Genomic DNA, 27,394 nt, shown 5'->3' with positions numbered 1-27,394 from the left:
AATTCCAGAGTCTAGCAGCCTCAAAACTAAACGACCGACCACCCATCCTTACCCTCTGAACTCTGGGAACCGTCACCAGATACGCAGAGGAAGAACGTAGTCTCCGAGGGGTGGAGTACCATGAGAATAAATTCTGCAGCAGAACTGGACCCTGTCCATGCAAGGCTCTAAAAACCAGACAGGATGCCTTAAAAAGGATCCGTTGATGAACAGGCAGCCAATGTAAATCCATGAGTGCCATGGAGGAGGAGGCAGTGCGCGAGCGAGAAAGTGCCAGCTTAGCTGTCATGTTTTGTACCCGCTGCAGCTTGCCCACCAGCGTGCTAGGCGCCTCCAGAAGTAGTGCGTTGCAATAATCCAATCTGCTTAGAATGATACCCCGCACTACCTCAGGCCTAGCCTGCGCAGGGAGCAATGGTAGAACTTTACGTAAAATCCGAAGCAGCATCATGCAAGTGGCTACGGTTTTATTAACGAAGATGTCCAATTGTAAATTGGGGCCAAACATGACCCCCAGATTGCGAGCAGATTCTGCTGCAGTCACTGCCCTATGAAAGGAGGGATGCCAGAAATCATCTGGCAGTGGACGCAGAACCCAATCATTAGAACAATGCAGCACCTCCGTTTTTGACTCATTAAACTGGAGGAAGTTGGAACGTAGCCAATCCGCTGTAGCTGACATACAGCGGTGAAAGGTCTCTAAGGAGACGGCGTCTTTACCCTCCAGAGAAAAGACCAATTGGGTATCGTCGGCGTGGTTAAACACCGAAATACCAAAGGAACTTATCAATTGGATCAGGGGACGGAGGTACAGATTGAATAATATAGGACTGATGGCCGAGCCCTGGGGCACCCCCTGCCCAACTCTCCGCACATCCGACCTAAAAGGCGGCAATGCCACCACCTGCTGCCTGTTGTTAAGATACGAGACTAACCAGTCCCTTGCCAACCCCGTGACTCCGATCTCCTCCTGCCTCCCGATAAGGTTGGAGGCTTCCCATCAACAAAAGAATTACAATGCGCCTTCTCACCCACGCACACAAGGCCCTCTACAATCTAGGACCCGAATGCCTCAACACTCGCCTGTCCTTCTACAAACCCACCCGCCAACTAAGATCGTCCAATCAAGCCCTTGCCACTGTCCCGCGCATCTGAAAATCCACCATGGGCGGCAGATCCTTCTCCTTCCTTGCCGCCAAGACCTGGAACTCACTCCCCACTCACCTCCGACTTACTCAAAACCACATCTCCTTCAGAAAAGATCTCAAAACCTGGCTATTCGACAAATAATGAACCCCTTCCCAAAGCGCCTTGAGACCCTCTGGGTGAGCAGTGCGCTATACAAATGCCTGAACTTGAACTTGGAGTGGCTGACCGTGTCGAACGCGGCCGACATGTCGAGCAGCACTAGAAAGGCTGCCCGACCCGTGTCGACCCGCGAACGAAGATTGTCCAACACGGCCACCAGTGCAGACTCCGTCCTGTGAGCTGGCCGGAAACCAAACTGGGCCACATCGAACCAGGTGTTATCCTCTAAGAATCTAGATAGAGATCGGGTAACCAGCTTCTCCATGATCTTAACCGGGAAAGGGAGCAAGGAAATTGGTCTGTAATTTGACAAGCAGGTGGGGTCGAGTGTGAGTTTCTTCAGGAGGGGTGAAACCACTGCCAACTTCCAGCCCTCCGGGACAGTTGCGGTGGCAAACGACTGATGGCAGATGGAATACAGTGGATGAAAAAGTTCTTTCTGGAACAATTTCCAGAGTTTGTGCAGGAGTGGATCCAGCGGGGAGCCTGATGACAGTCTGCACCAGTTTGCAGAACTCATCAAAAGGAGGGAGAGAAAAACAACTCAGCTGGGGTCGACTGGAAGAATAATCCGGAGCTCCCAGACTGAGGGGGGGAACAACTCAGCTGGGGTCGACTGGGAGATTCATCCGGAGCACCCAGACTGAGAGGGGGACAACTCAGCTGGGATCGACTGGAGGGTTCTTCCGGAGTTCCCAGACTGAGAGGGGAACAATTCACAAGAGGACTATCTCCCGCTGGGTTGTCTTGTGTATCAAGGCCTGTTATTCTATGGCTAAAAAGGAACCTCTGGTGGGGCTGCATGCCCATTCTACCAGGGCGACTGCAGCCACTACGGCGTTAGGATGAGGTATCCCCCTGCAAGGCATATGTCAGACTGCCACGTGGGCTTCACTGCACACTTTTACAAAGAATTATTGCCTTGACAAGCCGGTCCGGAGGAACGGCTTGTTTGGCCGTTCTGTTCTCCGTGACTTTCTGGTGTAATCATGTTTGCAGACCCACAACCGGGGTTGATATTGCTGCAGTATCTATTCTAAGGTAAGGAATCTATCACTAACGTGTCTCTTTCAGATGCACAAGTTACTACTTGTGTAACGATATATCTGTAAGAGACATTAGTTAGTGATAGATTCCTTACCACCCCTCCTATCCGCCCCGTTCTGCGAACTGATTTCTAGGGTTGAGGTCATCGTTTCGGGCCCTAGTTTCTATGCACCATTGGTCAGTATCTTACACGGCTCTGAGTTCCTGTAGCGGAAAGTTGTGTGCAGAACTGACGTCCACGTGCGTGGGTGCATCTAAGTGGCTCCAGTGACGTCACCTCGGCGACTACGACAGCAACGACTCACGTGGAGCCGTACGACAATGCCTATCGATGCGCAGGGTTTCGGCAGACGAAAGCTTTCCGGATCCAGTCTGACGCCTGGGCTTATTCTACGGTAAGGAATCTATCACTAACTAATGTCTCTTACAGATATATTGTTACACAAGTAGTAACTTGTGCAACAGTAGAAGTCCATACAGAGCTCCTCTGTCACTAATCTGTGATAAGAATCTTTTTTAAATGGGTGTTTTAGTGTTGTGTGTCCACTTTGAACACCTGACCACCTCAGACAGTAATTACATATGTGTTTATATGAATTATGCCACCAAGTATCCTGATCCGGAGGCTCTGTCCATAAGGAGCACCACTACCCCGCTATAGCCAAGTCTTTCCTTGAGATGTTTCAGTTGAATTCGCAGTGCTCTAGCATGGATGGAGTATAGGACTTGGGCTCTGGACGCCAGCTGGGTATACAGAGATTCCAATGTGAGTATTAAAGGGTACACCCGCACCTTTTCTTCCTTTCTTATGGAAACTGAGCCACACTGTTCAATGGTGGTATAATTCTGTCTTTAGCAACTGCAAATGGCAAGAGCATCGCAGTCAAGGGAGACTTTTGAAGTGTAGGTTTAGAATCACAATGGTGATTAACGTTTACTTAAAGTATTTTGATGTGAATTTAAATAATATTGTGGCGAGAAGTAAGCCATTTGTGCTTATGTAGAATCTGGCAAACTATGCCATTAAGTAACATCATATTTGCTGTCTCAGATTGTCTTCTTCCTAACTTCCAGTTTTTGTCCTCATCATTTTTCTCCTCCTTTTGACTGTCCATCGAACTTGTTTGATTACTCCCCCATTCTGTCTCCAACAAAAGTTTATAAATCAAGTTTTGTCTCTCATAGCTGAAGATGACTTATCAGAAGAGAAAGAAGAAAGCTCCGAACCTGTGGTCCCCAAAATCTCACCTGTGAAAGCTGAACCCACTGAAATTTTACTCCCTGACCAGAACATCTGCTCTACCCGCAGGGCAAGAGGCAGGCCCCGGAAACCCAAGCCAGAGTCACTGCTATTGCCACCTCCTACTCACCCACCCATGCACCTACCAATACAAGAGCAACTGCAACAAGAGCAACTGCAACAAGAGCAACCATTGTCCCCTCCACCTCCATCCCCACCGCAGCTCTGCAGGATGAAACTTAAACACGTAGAGAAGAGCAATGTGGTGAACGGCTTCTTTGAAGATTCCTCACTCTTTGCACAGAGCCAACACGACCTTAGCCAATCTGCCTTTCTGTCCTGGCTAAGTCAGACTCACAATGGTCTTTCCAACAGTCCCGTTCAGACCCGGGCAAGCACCCCTGAACACCGTGAAACAACCCCCAGCCCTCCTGAAGAGATTCTGGCAAGCACACCTACCATTCCTGAATCAGAGATTGGGGATCCTAAATGTGCCAATGAGGGTGTTGAGAAGAAGGCGCCCTGGTTTCATCTGCTGCCCAGGCTGTCATGCGAACTCTCTCTTGTTGATCATACACACACTACCTCTATAGAAGTCCTCTCACCCAAACCTTGTGATCTTTCTCGCTCAACGCCCGCACGCTGCTCATCGCCAGCAACAGAGGTAAGAAGGAAGAAAAAATGGAAGCAAAATATTGAATTTGAATCTCTTCAAATGTGTTTGGAGATATTGCAAATGTTTTGCACTTGTTTTTCTCTGAACATGAGGATGTACACGTGCTTGGTTTGTTTAAAAAGCCTGCCTACGTTATTCTGACAAGCGCTTCCAGAGATTTTCACTGACTATGCAAAAAATAGTTTTAGCCTTGTCGAAACTGTAGTTTGAGACATTTTAGTTTTCGATAGAATAGATTTCAGGTCTTCAGCCTGAGGCAAATGCACCTGCTTTCTAGGATTTTGTGCAGGATCCTGTATTTGTAGCATGTGTTGGACATAGATCATATGCTTAGAATTACCCTGCCATCTAGTCTTGGTCTCTGATGATTACAAGTTGTTTTTCTTCTAAGAACCCTCCGATTCACAAGGTATAGTGACTCCTCCGGTGTGCATTGCACATGTTGCTTGACTCGATTGATTTTTTTCAACCATTGGGTTCAGATGTCAACATTGCAGCTCCGGGACGGAAGCTCGATTCCTCACCGAGGCCTTTGTTGTTCGCCAGGGTTTTTTTGTCCAACCGTCAGCTTTCACAACTGAACAACACCTGCTGGTGTTTTTGGACTTTTCCAAGTGCCTGCCCAGGCTAGTAAAAACTGAAACTTCTTTGTCTCCACCCTCCAGGCCATTGTCCACGAGGATTGGAAAACATGCCCTTCTGCTTTTACCCCAAGTGCCACTCCCTGCAAGACCTACACAGTGTTCAATCTGTTTGTAACTGGAACATGAGGAGACTTCCTGCGAGGTGTGCTTGGCATTCTGGTCGAAGAAAAAACAAGTTGGCAGCGAATGGAGCATTGTTGGGCCCACACCACCATGCAGAGACGCACAGAAAAAGTTCCATACATCTTTGGGGGAACGGTCACCAGACTCCGAAAATAAACAGAGGACACAGAAGTGCAAACGATGCCTCCAGATGTACAGATACTGCTGGCTAGCAGTGGGGACAGCTCAGACTCTGAACCCGAATCCAGGCAAAGTCACATGAGAACCCCGGCGAAAGCCACCCAAACTTGTGCCAAACCACTCAAACTGGCTTTCGGAGCCTCACTGCCCTCGGGCCATGGACGTTTCCAACAGCAGGCGCACAAACAGAATTCCACTACTCCTGGAAAGCCTCCGACTAGCCTAGAAAAATATTGGGCCTTAAAGTTTCTTTCAGCGCCAGTACCGAAAGAGGCTGCATCGGCACAACGAAAGTCAGGCAGAGACTCAGAGCCGAAGCAGCGTACATCAGATCCAAAGAGAGCCTGGGAACCGAGAAATGTTTCTGCCTCCAAGTCCTCAGCGTCGTAGCCAACACTTAAGTCATCTGCATCGAAAGCACATACCCACAAAGCTACAACAGGGAGTGAAAACCTCTACGGCGTCAACACCGTCTTTGTCGCCGATAGATGAAAGATGGTGCAGAGCCACGACAAAAAGAACTGCAGTCTGTTCTCAAGCGCTAGCAAGACAAACTTGACAGGAGACTAAAAGATGCTTTTTGCACACCCCCACACCAGGAAACTGAGCACCAAAGCACCACAATTTGTTTCCCTTAAACTTTCCAAAAGAACACATTTGAGGAGGACATTGTTGGAACTAAACTACCAAAATAGGGCAGAGGCACAAGCCCAATTTATTCCCTTCCTTTTTCTCCTCCTCCTCCATCAGCCCTACTTCCATCCTCACCTATTCTGTCTACACCACTACCAAGGCCGGTGCATCCGCCCTCTCCTAAACACCTGCCTTTTTTTACCAGATCAGTCGCCTACTGATTACATCCCCTATTTGACAAACGCCCCAGGTAGATCCCAATACTACCCCTGACACTTGGGACATTTATGAATCAGATCCAGTAAATGGTACAGCTCCTAACCTCTACCCTTCCAAACCCTCACCCCCAGATTATTGAAAATCATATTGTAGTATTATCAGAAGAGCTGCTGATTACCATCTGCTAACCCTACACACTATACCACAAGAGGATGACTTCCTAGTAGAGAGACACGTAATAGGTCACAAACAGCTCAGTCACTCCCTATACTGAATATATGAAGGGCCAAGTTACAACTGATTCACTAGTAGTACTCACAGCCAGATAAAGGACAAATTCACAAGCCACAGGGGATGTGCCTCCTTCTGATAAAGAGAGTAGACAATGTGATGCCCCAGGCAAACGCATCACAGCACAAGCAGCCAAACACTTGCACAGTTTATATTCTGTAGGGATACTATCCAGAAATAATTGTGCTACATGGGACTAAATGCAGGAAGTGCTGCAACACCTCCCTTATCAATACCAACAATGTGGTACATAACTAGTGGAAGAGGGCAATGCTATTTCTAATCCCTGTATGGAATGCGCCCTGGACTCTGCGGACAAGCGCATGCGAAGCCACCACCAGTGTCCTTATCAGATGAGACACATTGCTCAGGGTTTCCAACTTTCAACCGGATGTACAACACAAGTGGTTTACCTTTTTACCATTTGATGGTCAAAATCTCTTTGGTCCACAAGTGGATGAAATGTTTGAAAAATTATAAAGGACATGGACACCACTGAAGCAATGGGACCCTACAGACATAGCATCGTAGTTCCTTTCGTAGGGGCCAATACAGGGGTGCAGTCAAAGGGTGTTGGTCCTCTTACTCCACCAATGACCATAAACAACATGGCTCATATCAGTCAGTTTACCAGAGGATCTTTCTATAAAACAAACAATAGAAATAGAGGCCGTGCAACCACTACCAAAATTCTCACCCCTCCAAAACAGTGCTCACTTACGTCTCCCCCCAACCACTGTATAAAACACTAGTTGGGGGAAGGTTACAAAATTTCTACCCACATTGGTGAAACCTCACCATAAACCAATGGGTTCTCTCCATAATCCAAAATGGGTATTGTCTAGAACTCAAGGAGCCACCACCCACAATACCACCAATACACAATATATGCCACAAGAACATCTTGACGTTTTGCAGGACGAGGTCCAAGCTCTTCTTCAAAAAAGAGCAATCTAAATTGTACCACTACAACATCGGGTACATGAAGTATACGCCCTATATTTTCTCATCCACAAAAAAGGAAAAAGCCTTACTGTCTATCCTAGATCTCAGGCCACTCAACAGTTGCATCTCCTCAGAACACTTTGACATAATCGCACTACAAGAGGTGGTACCACTGCTACGGCAAGATGATTTCATGACCGCATTAGACCTCATAGATGCATACTTCCATATTCCCATTCATCCAGCGCACTGCTGTTATCTACGTTTTCAACTCAACGGCCAACATTATCAATTCAAGGTGCTACCATTCAGGGCCACTACAGCTCCAAGGGTTTTCACCAAATGCCTTATTGTAGTGGCGGCTCATCTCAGAAGGGAAGGAATATACATTTTCCCATATTTCGACGACTGGGTTCATCAAGAGCCCAAATTACCAGCACCAGGACACTTAACAGGTTATCAATCTTCTGCACAAACTGGGATTTTCCCTCAACATACTAAAGTCTCGTGTGTGTGTGTGTGTGTGTGTGTGTGTGTGTATATATATATATATATATATATATATATATATATATATATAGAGAGAGAGAGAGAGAGAGAGAGAGAGAGAGAGAGAGAGAGAGAGAGAGAGAGAGAGAGAGAGAGAGAGAGAGAGAGAGAGAGAGAGAGAGAGAGAGAGAGAGAGAGAGAGAGAGAGAGAGAGAGAGAGAGAGAGAGAGAGAGAGAGAGAGAGAGAGAGAGAGAGAGAGAGAGATATTTTTTTATAACAAAGGAACATTCAAAAATAAATGCAAGAGAAATAGAACACAAGCAAATTAAAATAATACTGTTTGCCCACTGCAAGAAATAGTAAATAAACCGTGTCAAAGGAAAGCAAGGAAACATATCAAACATAAACATCAGATCATTGACACACATATAAATGAATGCCAATAAATAAGAACACCTGAATGTGAACACAGACACACTCACACATCACAATACAAATTAGCAGAAAAAATACCAGCTTCAATATCTTCCTCTTAGCCCACACAAGACTGGGGGATTCCAAATCGCAGTCCTGAAGTCACAAGAGACTCCTCAAGCCAAGCACTGAGTAGACACGTTCGTCCCTCAGGACAAAATCTGGCCTCTGAGCAGAGAAACCCCAGTTTTATTATAATCTCAATGCATGAAAAGACATCCTATAGAAAAAGGAAACTTACTGGTGCTGACTGAGCTCCATGCAAGCATTCCAAGGCAAAGGCGTTCTGTAGTAGGGGATCTCTGTGTATAGTCATATTCTAGTGAATAGTCCCGCCCAAGTGCGTGGACCCCGGCAATCAAAAATAATCTCTTGAGTTGTCAAATCATGCAGAAACTGCAAAGACACTTAAGAGAGAATTTAAAGACAAATAATGCAGCCTATATCAACAGGCTACACTGTCCAGTACTTCAACTAGAAATTCCACCCAAAAAAAACACACACAACACAGCCTGCCCAGTTTCTTCCATAGAGAAACTTGCCTCTACCAGTAAAAGACTCTGGAATGATAGAGAGGAAGGCATGGACAAGCCCCATAGGCTGCCATTATGTGGCTTAAATAGGATACTGTGCCTTTAAGAGAACTTTCCAGAACTTTATCCCAGAATGCACAGCAGGTCCCTTTTACTTTCAGTTCTTTTTTCCGGCTCCTGCTAACAGGACCCTGGCATTGAGCTCTCCCCTTTTTCAAGGGTTTAATTTGGATTTAAGTTCACTTTTTTGATACAAGTGTTTGCAGTTTATATTCTTGGTGATTCCCTTCTCTCCTGTGTGTTTGTCAGGCTTTTTAGGGCTCTAAAATGCCTGCTCTTTTCTACAAATGCCCAGCATGTGGAAGGAAGAAGGCCAAGACTGATCCACACGACGTCTGCATTATTTGTCTCCCTGAAGCACATGTCCCTGAAGACTGTGACATCTGCCAGAACCTATCAGCAAGGACCCTGAGGGAAAGGCTGAAGATTAGGCTTCAAGGCCTGGAAGAGAGACGGCTGCAGGTGAGCCTGGGCAGGCTGGGAAGGTTCCCTCTGCCTCTGCTGAGGCCTCTGGGGGACGCCCCAGAGGCAGGAAGACCAGCAAATGGTCCCGGTCTCCGTCGGCATCGATTGCATCAACGACGACGTCGAGAGGGATGACGACGGTGTGTTCCCCATCTCCCCGGCGCTCCGGGTCGAGACGGCGTGAAGAGTCGACGTCGAACAGCCTGGTTAGGCCTCTGTCGAAACCACTGTCTAGGGCGTCATCGTCAACGTCGAACTGTCGAAGGAGAAGCCACAGGCGTCGGCGCTCGTCGTCGAGGCGATACCGCCTGTTGCCGTCCAGAAGGTGGTCGACCTTGAGGAAGAGGACGGCATCGAGGAGGAGTCGACGCTCGTCGTCGAGGATGGAACGGTCGTCATCGCGGAGGTGGCGTTCGGCGTCGAGGAAGGGGAGTTCGACGTCGCGGAGGCGACGTTCGACGCCTGAGTCGCGGAGGCGACATTCGACACCGGAAAAACGACGTTCGGAGTCGAGGAGAAAGAGGTCGGCATCGAGGAGTCGTTCTCACTCCCCGAAGCGGCGCAGAAGGAGTTCTGGTGCCAGAAGTCACGCTGAGTCTGGTGGGGGACGCCGGAGACGGCGATCACATACTGGAGGGGGTCGTTCGCAGTCCCCTCCTCCGAAGAAGTCACCGGGCTCGGTGTACTCTGTGGTATATACACCACCTCGGCCGAAGACGCCTCCTCCCGCTATACCTAAGGAGGATCCTCCCGTCAACCCTCCTCTCCCACCACTTCCTCCCTCAGGACAGCCACCACCACCACCGCTCCCGCGGCATGGGCCCGCCCCTCGGCCGGAGATACCTCCTGTTCCTCCGCCAAGATTGGTGTCACTACCTCCTCTTCCTACACCACCTAAGGGGACTCCTAAAGCAAGACCCCAGGATAGGCCATGGAAGACGCCTCCACGGAAACCTGCGGAGCGCCCACGAACCGGGAGGTCGCGCTCTCGCTCCAGGAGGAGGGAGCGATCGCGCAACAGGTCATCCACGCGGTCGAGACGCCGCCATAGGAGGCACAGTTCTCGCTCTCACACAAGGTCCTCAGGGACCAGGGACTACTCTCCGACTTTGTCGGGATCGCCGGACACGAGAGTGTCGCCGGTTGATGACCTGCTGGCGTTTCATGATGTCCTATTGAGAGGCGCAGCTAAATTGGGCATATCCTTGACGGTGCCCACGCCCAAGACATCGGTAATTTTCGAGACACTGCACCACAAACACCTGTCTCGTCCACTGCTACCTCTGGTGCCGGGCCTGGAGGAACCGGCCATGGACCTTTTTCTCACCTTGGCGGTGACTAAGGCGGCCCCCTCGAGATTACAAAAAAAGTACCGGGCTCCCGATTCGGATCCGGCTTTTCTGAGGGTGGAACCTCCTCCGGATTCTGTGATTGTGACGGCGGCCCGCAAACAGCATGCCACCACCCCGTCATCCACAGTCCCCCCAGACAAAGAGTCTAGATGGATGGATTCAGCTGGAAGGAAAGTGTGTGGAACATCGGCGACCTCTATGAAGGCTGCGAGTGCCACGGCTTTGTTGGGACGCTACGACAGCGCCCTCTGGGACTCCCTCCCGCAGTTTGCGGAACACTTGCCTCGCGAGAAGCGGGAAGATTTCCAGGAAGTGTTAAACGAAGGGATGCTGGTAGCGAATCAGATTATCAGCGCTGCAGCAGATTCGTCCCTCTTGGCGGCGCATGGCTTTTGCCATGGGATTAACCAGCGACGACATGCCTGGCTCCGCCTTACGTCACTGAAACCAGACGCACAGCAAAGGGTTGCCAATCTTTCTCTGGCGAAACCCTATTTGGGAAACATGCGGATGACGAAATGGCCCGCATGAAGGCGGAGGCCGAAACACTCACGGCTGTGGGTCTAGAGAAGCCCAAAGAGACGAAGAAATCGTACCGCCCGTTCCAACGGCGGTTCGGTGGACAGGGCAGAGGACGTGGCCAAGCTTCAGGACAGTCACAGCGACAACAGCAGTTCCGTAAGCCGTTCCAGAAACGCCCGAAGGGCAAAGGAGGCCAACAGTCGGCACCAGCGACCAAAGGCCCGGCCGGGTCTAGGCCCTGAGCACTTGCTTCCCCCGGATCCGTTACCCACTCCGGTAGGGGGAAGCATCCAATTTTTTCTGGCAGAGTGGAGAAAAATTACTCAGGACAAGTGGGTGCTGAATATTGTTTGCAATGGATACAGTCTTCGGTTCACCAGCCCGCCTCCAGCAATTCCACCGGTCAGCTCGCAGTTTCAGCTGCGCGAGCAGATATCCTGTTAAGGAAAAGGGCGATAGAAGACGTACCTCTGTCTCAGAGAAGACGTACCTCTGTCTCAGAAAGGAAGAGGTCTGTACTCCCGGTTCTTCCTGGTTCGCAAGAAGGACAAGAACGAGTTCAGGCCCATTCTGGACTTGCGACAGGCAAACAAATGGATTCGCAGGGAGAAGTTTTGCATGCTGTCGTTGCATCAGATTTATCCTCAGTTGCAGCAGGGAGACTGGCTATGTGCTATAGACCTACAGGATGCGTACTTCCATGTGCCCATTGCACACAAACACAGGAAGTTCCTGCGATTCCAAGTCGGCGCCAGTCATTATCAATACACAGTATTCCCATTCGGACTAAAGTCTGCGCCGAGAACATTCTCGAAGTGCATGGCGGTGGTAGCAGCACACCTGAGGAAGAACAAGGTGTTTGTCTACCCGTACCTGGACGATTGGTTGATCAAGGCATCCTCCTCCTCGGAAGCTCGAGCACACTTCCAGAAGACGTGCGTTCTCTTGAACAAGCTGGGGTTGCACATCAACATGTCCAAGTCTGTCCCGACTCCGGTCCAATGCATACAGTACTTGGGAGCCTCCATCAATACGCTGCCAGCAAGCGTATCTCCTTCGAAGGAGAAACGATTATCACTCCTTCGGAAGGCTCAGGCTCTTATGACCACTCCATCTACAACAGTGAGGACGGTTTCTTCTCTACTGGGATCGATGGCCTCTTGTATCTTCCTGACGCCACACGCACGGCTGCACATGAGACCGCTGCAGGAGTGCTTGGAGGACTAGTGGGATCAGAGGAAAGGATCTTGGGACGACAAGATACGACGGTCTCTGCCTGCTCTTCAGTCACTGAAGTGGTGGTGTTCAGCTGAGAATCTCCTCAGAGGGGTTCCCTTCCACAAGGACATTCCCACGCAGACTGTCGTGACGGATGCTTCTCTCCACGGTTGGGGAGCGCACTCCGAAAACCTACAGATTCAAGGAACGTGGTCCCCGATGGAGGCCTCGTATCACATCAATTTCCTGGAACTCAGAGCGGTTTACTTGGCACTAAAGGCCTTTCTTCCGTCCTTTCAGAAGAACTCTCTGCTTGTACAGATGGAAAATACGACCACGATGTATTACCTCAACAAGCAGGGGGGTCGAGATCACGCACTCTGTCACAGGAGGCGCAGGCGATCTGGCACTGGCTTCTGGCCAGAGGACTGACGATAACGGCTACCCATCTGCCAGGTGTGCAGAATGTTCAAGCGGACGCACTGAGCAGACTGATTCAGGAAAACCACGAATGGGTCATACACGACGAAGTACTAGGAGAAGTCTTCGCAAGGTGGGGGTCGCCAGACGTAGATCTGTTCGCCACTGCCGAACACAGCAAATGCCGAGACTTCGCCTCCAGGTACTACCAGCAGGGGACGCTGGTGAATGTCTTATGGATCAACTGGTCGAACAGCTTTCTGTACGCTTTTCCACTCATTCCCCTGATTCCGGCGGTACTCATCAAACTGGCCCGGTCCAGGGCTCGGATGATACTCATTGCCCCGGAATGGCCCAGACAGTGGTGGTTCACGGACCTGCTTCACCGGTCTCTCCTTCCTCACATTCGGCTGCCGTGCAGGCCGGACCTTCTCACGAAGTTCGGGGGGCAGATGTTCCACCCCAACCTCTCGTCTTTGAGTTTGGCGGCATGGCTCCTGAGATAGTGCTATATGGCCATTTGAATCTGCCCGAAGATTGTATGGACATACTGAAGGAGTCTAAGAGACCTTCCACTCGGACCTCCTATGCTTACAAGTGGAAGAGGTTCTGTATCTGGTGCAAGTCCAAGAACTAAGACCCGACGACGTGCAAGGAAGATGTCATCCTTCCTTACTTTCTACATTTGGCGCAATCTGGCCTTAATATTCATTCTATTAAGGTTCATCTTGCTGCATTGACTGCCTACAGGAAATGCCCTTCACAGACTTCCTTTTTCCAGATCCCTGTGATCAAAGATTTTTTGGAAGGCTTGACGAAAGTGTTCCCTCCTGTCAGGCTTCCTTCGCCTTCATGGGAATTGAATGTGGTGCTGTCCAGATTGATGAAGGAGCCTTTTGAACCTATTCATAAGGCTTCGTTGCAGCACCTGTCCTGGAAAGCGGCGTTCCTCGTGGCCATTACATCGGCCCGCAGAGTGAGTGAAATTCAGGCGTTGTGTTGCCAAGAACCTTATACTGTATTTCATGCTGCTAAGGTTGTTATGCGTACTCACCCTAAATTTCTTCCCAAGGTTATTTCTGATTTTCATGTCAACCAGACCATAACGTTGCCTACGTTTTTTCAGAATCCTTCATCTCCAGCTGAAAGGTCTCTACATTCCCTGGATGTTTGGAGGGTGTTGAAATTTTATCTGGATAAAACCAAAGATATTCGTATGTCAGACCAATTATTTGTCAATTATGGATCGGTCAGGACAGGTCTTGCAGGTCTAAGCAGTCCATCTCTAGGTGGATTGTGTCCTGCATACAGTTGTGTTACCAAAAAGCTAATAAGTCCTTAGGGGGTAAACCTAAGGCTCATTCCACCAGGGGAAAAGCTGCCACTACAGATTTGCTCCATAATGTTCCGATTGCAGAGATCTGCAAGGCGGCCACTTGGAAGTCGGTTCATACCTTTGCTAAGCATTACTGTCTGGACACGGATGCCAGGGCAGATACGCAGGTTGGGCAGGCTTCGCTGCGGAATTTGTTCGCACAATAGTGGTGTTAATTTTCTTTTCTCCACCGCCGCTTTGGTGTGGGGATGGGCTTGCCATTCTATTCACTAGACTATGACTATACACAGAGATCCCCTACTACAGAAGGAGTAGTTTCTGTCCTGTAACTCCAGTTCTGTAGTAGGGGTATCTCTGTTATAGTCATAAGCGCCCGCCCTCCTCCCCGGTGGAGATAAATATTCATGTAAAGAATGCTACAGGCCTGGCATGCTACGCCTTCAAAAAGAACTGAAAGTAAAAGGGACCTGCTGTGCATTCTGGGATACTGGGAGAAAGTTCTGGAAAGTTCTCTTAAAGGCACAGTATCCTATTTAAGCCACATAATGGCAGCCTATGGGGCTTGTCTGTCCGTGCCTTCCTCTCTATCATTCCAGAGTCTTTTACTGGTAGAGGCAAGTTTCTCTATGGAAGAAACTGGGCAGGCTGTGTTGTGTGTGGTTTTGTTTGGTGGAATTTCTAGTTGAAGTACTGGACAGTGTAGCCTGTGGATATAGGCTGCATTATTTGTCTTTAAATTCTCTTAAGTGTCTTTGCAGTTTCTGCATGATTTGACAACTTAAGAGATTATTTTTGATTGCCGGGGTCCACGCACATGGGCGGGACTATTCACTAGATTATGACTATAACAGAGATACCCCTACTATAGAACTGGAGTTACAGGACAGAAACTACTCCTTCTCACGTACTCTCCTGCACTCCCACACGTTCCAGCACCTCATCCTACCAGCTCACCACTGTCTATAGCACCATACAATTCATTACCCAATGTACAGCATAATGCACGTTTGGTCACTGCCTATAACACTACACTCCGAGACAGAGCAGTATATTCCAAACATTTCTCTCTCTCATGCTTTCAAACGCACATCCCACATGTTCTGTTTCTGGCAAGGCTAAGGCCGTCTTACTCTGTGAAACACTCCGACTCTGAAGCTACAAAGAGACTTGAAAATAATTAAAACACCTAGAGTCCATCAAAACAATGGTTGTCAAAGTTCATCATATAGTCCCAATATATGGGAGTGCCTATAGCACTACAAGGGGTTACATACACACCAGTTAAAGCCAAGGTCTGTCCAGTCCAGAAAGAATGCAAAAGTTCACAGAAACATTGCCTCTTTTTCAACCATAAGCTCAACTTGCAGTAAAAATGGTGAGGGCTCTTTTAGTTTTGATGTCTTCCTGCATAGCCATAGTACCACACGCTCGCCTGCATATGCGCCCCATTCAGCACACCCTACAATCTCAGTGGTCTCAAGTGCAGGAGCATCTATAAGATCTAGCATTGGTAGGGTCAGTGACTCATCGCTCTCTGCCATGACGGAACAACAACAACTTGTTGCAAGGTCGGCCCTTCAAAGTCTCAGTTCCGCAAGCACCATTACCAGAGATGCATTCCTTCAGGGTTGGGAGGCACATATGCTATATCTCACAGTTCAGGATCTATGGACAGTATATCAGAGACATCTACACGTCAATCATCTAGAGCTTCTAGCAATTCAACTAGCCCTCAAAGCTTTTCGCAATCACCTACAACAGAAAGCGGTACTATTATGCACAGACAATGTGACTGCAATGCATTATATTCAAAAATAGATACAGGGCAAGCTCCTCACAGCCATCCCTCTTATCAGAGAGCATCTGGCACTGGGCAATCTCCTGAAAAATCCACCTCCTAGCAGAATACCTACCTGGGGTGGACAACAACTTTGCAGATATTCTCAGTAGGACACATCACCATCTACAAAAGTATGGAATTAACTTACCACTACTCGACTCTTACATCATAAGATGGGAAATACCAAGCATAGACTTGTTTGCCACTCACCTCAGCGCCAAATGCCAAAGCTTTGCATCCAAGTTTCCTCACCCTCAATCCAAGGGCAGTGCCTTATGCATGAATTGGTCAGTAGTATTTGCCTACAATGCTTTTCCTCCTCTCCCACTTATTCCATATGTGGTGTAGAAGTTAACACAAACATCTCCAACACTATTCTAAATAGCCCCAACATGGGCCTGGCAGGCATAGTTCACAACCCTACTCACAACTATCTTTAGTGCCACACGAGAAACTACCTCTATGGCCACATCTACTGATGCAGGATAAAGAAGGCTAATGCATCCCAGTCAGCTAAATCTAGCTATTTGGCTCCAGAAATCCTAGAATTTGGGCATCTTAAATTACCACAATAATGTATGGACATACTTAAACAAGCATTGGCCTACAACTAGAGGGTGCTATGCTGCAAAAATGGAACGGTTTGTACATTACTCTTCCCGTAAACAAATCCAGCCTTTAGCACTCCCAGTACAAGACCTTATAGGTCATCTGTTCCATCTGCAGCAAGCAGAGCTTTTTGCACATCTATCAGATTACACTTAGCAGCCCTAGCTGTCTACATTCGAAATAGGCAATAAAGGTCTGTGTTTGAAATACCAGTAATCCAGGCATTCATGGGAGTACTGATAAGAGTTATCCCACCTTCCACTCCACCTACCCCAGCCTGGCTTATGGGGCCACCATTCCAACCACTTCATTCCGTCCATTCCAATTTTTAACATTGAAAGTTTCCTTCTTAGTGGCAATCACTTCACTGCAATAACCTTTCTTTAAAATGTTCCCAAACAAATGAGTTTTACGGACTGACTCAAACTTCCTACCCAAGGTGGTCTTAGCCTTTCATACAAGTCAGACCATAGAACTACCAGTATTCTTTCCTAACCCAGACACAGTAGCTAAGAGAGCCCTACATACAGTAGATGTCCAAAGGGCTATTATGTTCTACATTGAATGAACGAAACCATTCAGGAGAACACAACTGTATGTCAACTTTATCAAACCTCACCAGGGGGCACCAATATCCAAAGCAGGAATACCTGGATGAATAGTTAAATGCATTCAAACCTGTTATCAAAAAGCCAAAACAGTACCAGATGGCTCATTCCACACGTAAACAGGGAGCCACTATGGCTTTTCTAGGAAATATCCCTATTAAGTATATATATATAGAGCAGCAACATGGAATAACTCACATACATCCACTAAACACTACTGCGTTGATGTCTTCACACATCAACAAGCAAGAGTGGATCAAGTTGTACTTAAAACACTATTTCAAACAATTACTTCAACCAATCACCAGCCACTGCAAAGGGGAGCACTGCTTTATATTTGATGCTATGCATACTTATTTATGGCCAGCACATGCTACGAATGGAATATGTTACTTACCCTGTAAACATCTTTTTGTAGCGTGTAGTGCTGTAGATATATATGCGCCCACCCTCGTCTCCGGAAGCTTTTGGTTGCAGTAATTGATAATATATCTAGCACATAAGTTCCACACTCACAGTTCTCGGTATATTTCTTTTTTCTGTCACCATATTGCTCCTTTTCTAACAAAGGAGCCAAGTAACATGCACAATGCACACCAGAGGAGGAGTCACTATACCTCGTGACTAGAAGACTTCTTCGAAGAAAATCAACTTGTATTAAGCCAAGCCCTACATTAGATGGCAGGATAATGCTAAGCATATGAATCTACGGCACTACAACTCTACAAATAGATGTTTACAGGGTAAGTAACATATTCCTTACTTCACTCCTTGTGTTATATTCTGTCCTAGACAATCCATAAGTTGACTTTAAATTCTGATAAATATCTTCTGTAATGTGGTTGTGATTGTTACTTATGTATGCTGAACCATCTTGAAAAATGACAACTTTGAGGTCTCTTTTGGAAGGGGCATCCCAGGCCAGTCAGATGTTACTAGGCACTAACTGGTATTACTTTCATTTGCAACTGCTGTAACGGCGATAATAAATATTGATTTTAATCTAAATGATCAAGGTATCCCAGTTTGAGACCTATATTTTTTGGGGGTATTAGGATTTGAATAATTCTGACTTTTTCCAGGTGGTAATTTGAATTTTGAAGCAGTGTAACGCAGTAGATGAAGGCTAATAAATGCAATGTCCAGTCTATTCTTTTCTTTTTTTAAAGAAAAGGAGTTTATTACAAGTATGTACATTTTAGTTAACTTCAAAACAGGATACATTGAGAAAACCAGAAATACTTGGATCCTTTTGGGAGAACACCCAACTTTAAATATTATTGTAACTCTGTTTTAGCTATGTGCTACAGGATAGTTTACTATTGATCCATGTGGTCAATGGATGCTTTGTCTTCTATGAACAGTTCAGAAGCCCTCTGGTTTTGTCTTTAAGAGTGGGGGGTTTGAGTGACTGAATACAAGAAGGAATACTGGGGCCCAAGGTTTACTTTCATGTAGGTGTCTGTGGTATGCTAGGATATTCTAGATTAAAGAGACCTGCCTAAATATAGAGTCCCAATTTATAGGCATAAAAATTGGCAGTTTTATACACCCACCATCAAAACAGTATGGAGAATTCTTTACCCTTCCTTGCTGAACCCTAGTGACTGAGTTGGTCACCGTTCCTAGTCACTGGCATCTCAAATCCCACAGGACTGGCTACAGTGAGCATTGCTTGTCTCAATACGTGTTTATCTTTTAGGGGCATGTGCCTCAGAATCTACATGTCATGGTAGAGTTTATCCTGCAGAGGGTTGGGGACTTCCACTGGAAGTCCTGTTTCTCCTTTGGCTATTAGCCACTTGTTTAGTTGGAGAATACTGTGACTGTAGTAAGAGATATTTCAAAGCAAATAGGAGTAGGGTTCATATGGAACGAGTCACCACACTAGAGATGGGACAGCAGCATTCTCACGGTTCAACAGCTGCGACAAGAGGTAGATACTGACATTCCAAAGGCATTGAGAGGGTTGTGCAATCAATCAATCATGAAATTTGTAAAGCGCACTACTTACCCTTGACGGTCTTAAGGCGTTGGGGGGGGGGAGAGGGGGAGGGGGGTGGCGTGTGCTGCCACTGCTCGAAGAGCCAGGTCTTGAGTAGTCTCCTGAAGGTAAGTGTTGTGATCGTATCTAGGACTCTAATTAAATATTCCCGATTTATTCCCTCATTATATTATATCCTTATAAAGGCATACGAATCATATCCATATTTAGTAATAGCCAATGCAATCCAAATACGGCAAGGCTACTTCCTTAGACTCCTAGAAAGTACAACAAGTTCTTTCAACAAACCAAATCTCTCCAGCAACCTGGGAATTCCCCATACTTTTGTTTTGATTTGTCCTAGAACTCCTGCTAGCACTGAAAGAACGGCCAGTTCTTAGTGACATCTTTTATTGACGTCTTATGTCCAACCTTACGTCAAACTTGGCACCTTCCGGGCATAAATATACCAACGTTTGCCTTAAGCAACACACGTGGTGTGGAGCAGAGCGGCTATCTACTTATCCGAAGCCCAGCTGATGCGAGTGCCGAAGGAAGCCGTCCCTCCCATTTGACGCACTGAGAAAGACGCTGTCTTTTTCTCCTGCCGAGAAAATCCAGCTCCAGTGTTTCCAGTCACCCTTGCGGGTTACTAGGAGATCGAGTCCTGAGAGCGAGATACAAGACCAACTTCATTCTAAAACCAAGGTACGGAGCTGATTAGATCCTTCGAGAATTCTTGAGTCAGATTCTTGGTAAAACTAACTTAACTTAAAAACTCCTTTACTCCTTCCCACGTACTAGGCTTAGGTTAGGTACACTGGGGTAGGCGTATCTAGAAGCATCAGTTGAGTAAGTTTAGTCAAACTTTTATCATTGTATGTAACTGTATGTTCGAGGCATGTGGGCTGCTGAATTCATATCTGTGCATAGATCGCCGCCTAGTGTTGGGTCCGGATGATTGCGCATTGTTGTCTTGGAAGAGTCTTCGAAGTATCACGAGATAGGTGGCTCCTCCCTTGGACTACAGTGCGCATGGGCATCCTCTCCATGCTCAGATTGTTTTTTTCCGCCATTGGGTTCGGATGCACTTTCCAGCACTCCAAGTTCAAAAGGCCTTCGGTTTTCGTCGGTATTCTTCGCTATCGGTACCGATAGCCTTCTTCAACATTAGTTTGCACTCTGGTCGTCGAATCTGGACGTTAGGCCTTCTCGACGCCACGTGGACCGACGGTCAATGGAACGAAGTCCATTCAAATACTGCCCGCTGTGCAACTCGAAGTTCCCGCACACTGATAAACATCCAGTGTGCAACAAATGCCTGTCTCCAGATCACAAGGAAGACGATTGCCTAGCTTGTGCTCAGTTCCGGTCCAAAAAGACGATCCGGAATCGACGGAGACCAAGGCAAGAAATGCAGAGGTCGGCACCAGAGCCCGAAAATCTCTTCGACGAAGAACTGATCGACGCCGAAGACTCGGAGCAAGAGGGTGATCAATTCTCCGAGAACGACTCTGAATATTATATCGACGAGGAAGAACAGATCGTCGATGTTGAAGAGTACGAACAAGATATCGTAGCCGTCGAAGACAACTCCGAAGACGACGAGGGGCGAACTGTGAGTACACCGCCCCATATAGACACTACACCTATATCAGAGACTCAGGTCGAGGCATCGCCATCAGGCCTTAGCCAAGAGCAAAATAGTAGTTCTACAGCCCCGCCACGCCCGGCTAAGAACATACAAAAAGAGCCTTCTGAGACACGTAATCCAAGGCCGGTTACATTAAAACCGAGACTCATCGACACGACAGTCTTCGGACCCTACATCATCGAACCGAAGGTGATAAAACCAATGGGTGCCAACCCGAAGGCCACAGTTCTATTCACACCTTCAAACCCAAAGGCTGTCGATTCGACCTCGAAACCAAGGGCCGTCGAATCGACCTCGAAGCCAAAGGCTGTCGAATCGACCTCTTAGACAAAGTCCGGCGAACCAAACAAATCGGGTTCGACTGTTGAAAAAGGAAAGAAGCCAGTCGACGAAGGCAAAAGGGCTACGCCCAAGCAGCTCGTCGAACTAAAAATCGAAACCGAAGGTAGACCAAATCGGTCGAGCCGAAGCCCGTCGAGCCAAACAGGGCATCGACCCAAAGACACAGGCTCCAAAAACACCTAAACAGGTTATCGAACCGACTAAACCGATCGGTCCAAAACCACTTGTGAAACCTATAAAAGACGTCGGACCGACAAAACCTGTCGGAAACCCTCCAAAGCCAATATAAGCACCAAAAGCGGTCGAACCAAGTAAACACAGCGAACCGAAGAAAGTAAAACCAAAGACTACGGTGCCAAGGCAAAAGACTGTGGAAGAGGAGATCATCCATCCAGACCCTTCCACAGAGGATCAGTCAAAACTATATATTGACCCAAATACTGGCAAAGTGACTGTGTATAAAAGAAAAATAAGACCAGTGCCTGGTGAAGACGTTTCAAAAATTCCACTGAAAAAGAAAAGAGACTTTGCTACCTCTTCTATTATTTTCCAACCTATCTCTCCTGCTATGCCTGCTACTCCATACACACCATACTCACCTGCACACTCTTATTACAACCAAGATCAAGATCAGGATGCAGATGTGGGTTTTTGAGATATACAAAACCCATATGGGGATCCCAACGCAGATGCATGGGAGGTGGAGGTGAGCCAGACAATGAAGGGACTCTACCCATTACAGACCCTACTGTTAACCCAGCTAAGCCATCACCCACAGAAGACACAGTGGCTTTTAACTCCTTGTAGACAGAGCTGCAAGCTACCATAATGTAGACATGCATTCTGATGCTATAGAAGAGGACTTTCTATTTGATACACTAGCAACATCAGAAAGAAGTGTAAAAACTCCCCCCATGTTAAAGGGCGTCTTAAAACACGCTAATGACATCTCCAAGGACACTGCTAGAGCATGTGTCGTCAACCCTAGAATAGAAAAAAAGTATGGGGCGGCACCAGGAGACCCTACATACATCAAGGGACAACTGCCTTTAGACTCATTGGTTGTGTCCAACGCACGAAACCGTGCAAATTCACAAACAACTGGAGAAGCTCCTCCTCCTGACAGAGTCTAAGATTTTGGAAGCATCAGGCAAGAGGGTAGCAGCTCAAGCAGCAAACTCATGGAGAATAGCCAATACACAGGCCTTACTGGCCAGATACGACAGGGCACACTATGATTCTTTAGAGGGACTTCTCCAACACGTACCCGAGTCTTACAAAGATCAGGCAGATGAACTTATACAAGAGGGAAAGCTCATCACCAATGCCTCCATTAAGTGTGCTCTATACGCGGCAGATACAGCTGCCAGATCTATTAACACAAGCGTACTGCTTAGAAGGCGCGCATGGCTTCGCATATCTGGATTCAAAAATGAAGTACAGGCCACAATTCTTAATCAGCCTATAAATCCAGATTTCTTGTTTGGTCCAGCAGTTGACTCAACTCTGGACAAAATGAAAAAGGACACAGAAACGGCCAAGTCCATGGGAACCCTTCAGTCACAACAACACTGAGGCTCCTTTCGTCGCTCAAATTACAGAGGTGGAGCGCGAGGTAACACATTGCAGCAATCCTCCACTTACAAAACTAATGCACAATCCACATACAGTAAAAACACTAACAGGGGTGGATACAGAGGAAATAACACCAAGGGCAGAGGACGTGGAGCAATGCCAATAGATCCTCCACTAACACCAGACAGTGACTTCTTGGCACTACCCCCAGACCATATAACACCGGTCGGGGGAAGACTACAACAATTCCTACCAGTCTGGTTAAACATCACTACAGACTGGTGGGTGAGGCAAATTATCCAACATGGCTATTGCCTAGAGCTAACGTCAACACCACCCAACATACCACCCGTACACCATCCCATGTCGCAGGAACACATAACATTACTGCAGCAAGAAGTTATCAGTATGCTACAAAAGGGGGCCATAGAACCAGTCCCACTACAACACCAAGGAACAGGAGTATACTCGCTATACTTCCTCATTCCCAAAAAGGATGGTTCCCTCAGACCAATATTAGACCTCAGGCCCCTCAACCTGTACATTCTGTCAGAGCACTTTCTCACCCTCCAACAAGTCTTACCACTGCTTCGCCAGGGAGATTACCTAGCAACTCTAGACCTCAAAGACGCATACTTTCATATACCAATACCCCCTGCTCACATAAAGTATCTAAGGTTTACCATTCAAGGACAGCACTACCGGTTCAAAGCCCTACCGTTCGGTGTAACAACAGCTCCACGAGTGTTCACCAAATGCCTAGCAACAGTGGCGGCACATCTCAGGCGACAACACATACATGTGTACCCATACCTGGACGATAGGCTAATACAAGCGCCATCAGCCCAGCAATGTGCCAGCCACATGTCAAAGACCATTCAGCTCCTGCACAGCCTAGGCTTCTCGCTCAACTACCCGAAGTCGCACCTTCAACCCTCCCACATCCAACAGTACCTGGGAGCAACAATAGACACACTAGCAGCAAAAGCATATCCGAACGCAGCACGTATAAACGGAATGCAAACGTTGATCCAAAAGTTCAAACCCCAACACTCATTACCAGCTCGAGTGTTTATGCAACTCATAGGCATGATGGCCTCGAGCATATTCATAGTCCCCCATGCCAGGTTACAAATGCGTCCGCTTCAAGATTGCCTAGCAAGGCAGTGGAACCAGGCTCAAGGGCAATTAAAAGACCTAGTGTTGGTGACCAGTCGAGCATACAACTCTCTGCATTGGTGGAATCCACAAAACCTTTGAAAAGGTCGACTGTTCCAAGAGCCTGTCCCACAAATAGTGATAACAGAGGACGCATCCCTGCTAGGCTGGGGAGCCCATGTCCTGCATTACACAGTTCAGGGACTATGGACTACACAACAGAAAAAGATGCACATCAAGTTTCTAGAGTTGACGGCGGTCTTTCTAGCCCTAAAAGCATTCAAAACACACTTATACAACAAGACTGTGTTGATCCAGACGGACAACATGACGGCAATGTTTTACATTCAAAAACAAGGAGGAACACACTCCCCACAGCTGTCGCACCTAGCACAAAGCATGTAGAAGTGGGCCATTCGGAGGAACATGTTTCTCATAGCAGAACACCTCCCAGGCAAGGACAATCAAATAGCCGACCTGCTCAGCGGGCACAGTCAGCAGATGCACGAATGGGAGATTCACCCCAAGTTCCTCCAACCATTCTTCCACAAATGGGGACAATCAGAGATGGATCTGTTTGCCACAAGCGAAAACGCAAAATGCCAGTACTTTGCCGCCAGGTTCCCACATCCGCAATCACAAGGCAATGCGATATGGATGAACTGGTCAGGCAAATTTGCGTACGCTTCCCCCCAGCTCCATTGATACCGCTAGTAGCACGCAAAATGCGCCAACATTCGCTGACGCTAATCCTAGTTGCTCCCACATGGGCAAGGCAACCATGGTACACAACGTTCCTAGAATTGTCAGTGGTGCCTCATCAAACACACCCAGTTGTCTAACTCCGAATTGGGCGAAATCCAACACCCAGACAACTTGCCTCCAGACTGCATGAATATTATCAAAGAGGCAAGAAGACCCACTACCAGGGCATGTTATGCGTCTAAGTGGAAACGTTTTGTCTTTTACTGCAGTAACAACGACAAAAACCCACTAGATGCTTCTACACAAAACATCATTTGCTACCTCTTGCACCTACAACGTTGCAATTTAGCCTACTCATCCATCAGGATACATCTAGCTGCGTTAGCAGCATATCTCCAAAACAGGCAACACCATTCACTGTTTAAAGTGCCAGCAATTAAAGCATTTATGGAGGGACTTAAACGAGTCATTCCCCCAAAGCACCCACCTTCACCAGTCTGGAATCTAAACGTCGTTTTAACCAGACTTATGGGACCAGCTTTTGAGCCATTACACTCATGCGAACTACAATTTCTTACTTGGAAGGGGGCTTTCCTTATTGCCATTACTTCACTTAGAAGAGTTAGTGATCTGCAAGCCCTAACTATTCAGGAACCATTCATTCAAATACATGCGAATAGAGTAGTTCCCAGAACAAACCCCAAATTCATGCCAAAAGTGGTATCCCATTTCCATATAAATCAAACAATAGACCTGCCGGTGTGCTTTCAAAACCCACAAACAGTTGCTGAAAGGGCCTTGCATAACCTAGATGTCAAAAGGGCTCTGCTTTATTACATAGATAGAACTAAGGCATTTCGAAAGACTAAACAATTGTTTGTTGCTTTCTCACCACAACACAAAGGCAACCCTATCTCTAAATCAGGGATAGCCAGATGGATTGTTAAGTGCATTCAAATATGTTACGCAAAGGCAAAACGCACCTTAACTGTTCCCCCTAGGGCGCATTCCACATGCAAACTAGGGGCATCTATGGCTTTCCTAGGAAATATTCCTGTAGGAGAGTAGGGTCTGCAATCCTATGGTCACCCCCGATTTTTGCTTTTTGCTTCACTGGTTTACGACTTTCCCTGGCTGTGGGCCTGCTAATCAGACCCACAGCCTAGCTGTTCTCTCTCTAAATTGGCAACCATGTACCTTACATGGCACTTGTTAATTTCTCCTGGGGAGGGGTAAATGGCCTCAAAAGGGTTGTTGTTAGTTCAGACCTCCCAGTGGACTGTCTTTTGGGCAATGATTTGGAATCCTCCTTATGGTCAGATGTGGAGTATAGGACTCATGTGGAAATGTTAGGTTTGTCAGCACATGTCCTTGCTGTGACTAGGTCACAGGCCAAAAAATGCCCAGCTGAACTAGTGCTGGATCCTGGAACAATGGACCAGACACTAACCAAGAGTAAGAACAGTATGGTTAAGGCAGTGCCTTCCCCCTTGCCTCAAGGTGAGGATCAGCTCTCACAGTAGACTGACCCAAAGACCCCAGAATGAACTGTCCTAGAAGAACTTGAGCCTGAACAGGTTGAGTTTCTTGGGACAGGGGGACCTTCCAGGGCAGACTTGAGACAGGCACAATTGGACTGTTCATCTCTTGAACCCCTCAGACAGCAGGCTGCGGCTGAGGCTGCAGGGAATGCCACAGGTGCCCATAAAGTGTATTGGGATGATGGACTCCTTTACTCTGAGGCAAGAGACCCCAAGCCAGGTGCTACCAGGAGGCTGGTCATCCCCTTGTCTCTGAGAGGTTTCCTTCTCACCTTGGCCCATGAAATTCCTCTTGCAGGTCACTTAGGCCAGAACAAGACTTGGGAGAGACTTGTCCCACACTTTTACTGGCCTCATATGTCTGAGGACACCAAAGACTTTGTCGTTCATGTGTCACCTGTCAAGCCCGTGGCAAATCAGGTGGCACAACAAAGGCCCCCCTTATACCACTACCTGTGGTGGGGGTACCCTTTGAAAGAGTGGGGATTGACATTGTTGGACCAATGGACCCCCCAACAGCATCTGGGCACAGGTTTATACTGGTGGTAGTGGATCATGCCACCAGGTATCCAGAAGCTATTTCCCTTAGGACTCCTACAGCTCCTGTTGTGGCCAGGGCCCTACTTGGAGTTTTCTCCAGAGTGGGGTTTCCTAAGGAGGTTGTCTCTGACAGAGGTGCAAACTTCATGTCAGGATACGTGACTGCTATGTGGAAGGAGTATGGTGTCGACTACAAATTCACCACCCCCTATCACCCACAGTGCAATGGGCTTGTTGAGAGGTTCAACAAGACCCTCAAAGGGATGATAAAAGGGTTACCAGAAAAGCTTAGGCGAAGATGGGACATCCTTTTACCCTGCCTTCTGTTTGCTTACAGAGAGGTCCCACAGAAGGGGGATGGTTACAGCCCTTTTGAACTTCTCTTTGGACATCCTGTAAGAGGACCCCTGTGTCTTGTGAAGGAAGGATGGGAGTTACCTCTCAAAAAGCCTAAGCAGGACATAGTGGACTATGTACTTGGTCTCCGCTCCAGGATAGCAGAGTACATGGAGAAGGCTTCTAAAAACTTTGAGGCCAGCCAAGAACTGCAAAAAGCTTGGCATGACCAAAAGGCTGTCCTTACTGTTTACCAGCCTGGACAGAAGGTGTGGGTTTTGGAGCCAGTGGCCCCAGCAGCTCTCCAAGACAAATGGTCTGGACCC

The 27,394-nt window shown here is 47.5% G+C and overlaps 1 protein-coding gene across 8 annotated transcripts in view; it reads left to right on the top strand.

Annotated features, from left to right (window-relative positions):
• Positions 1-27,394, top strand: part of BAZ2A (bromodomain adjacent to zinc finger domain 2A) — a 1,275,716-nt gene that overhangs the window by 803,730 nt on the left and 444,592 nt on the right. For all 8 annotated transcript variants that reach the window (XM_086959424.1, XM_086959462.1, XM_086959400.1 and 5 more), the window contains one exon: positions 3,541-4,259. In XM_086959424.1, the coding sequence (XP_086815550.1) occupies positions 3,541-4,259 (719 nt within the window). The remainder of the gene's footprint in view (positions 1-3,540; positions 4,260-27,394) is intronic.

This window comes from Lissotriton vulgaris, chromosome 1_1 (genome assembly GCF_964263255.1).
Source record: "Lissotriton vulgaris chromosome 1_1, aLisVul1.2, whole genome shotgun sequence".
Classification (NCBI taxonomy): Eukaryota; Metazoa; Chordata; class Amphibia; order Caudata; family Salamandridae; genus Lissotriton; species Lissotriton vulgaris.
Note: the sequence above shows the minus strand (reverse complement) of the source record. Positions and strands in the feature narration are given on the sequence as shown.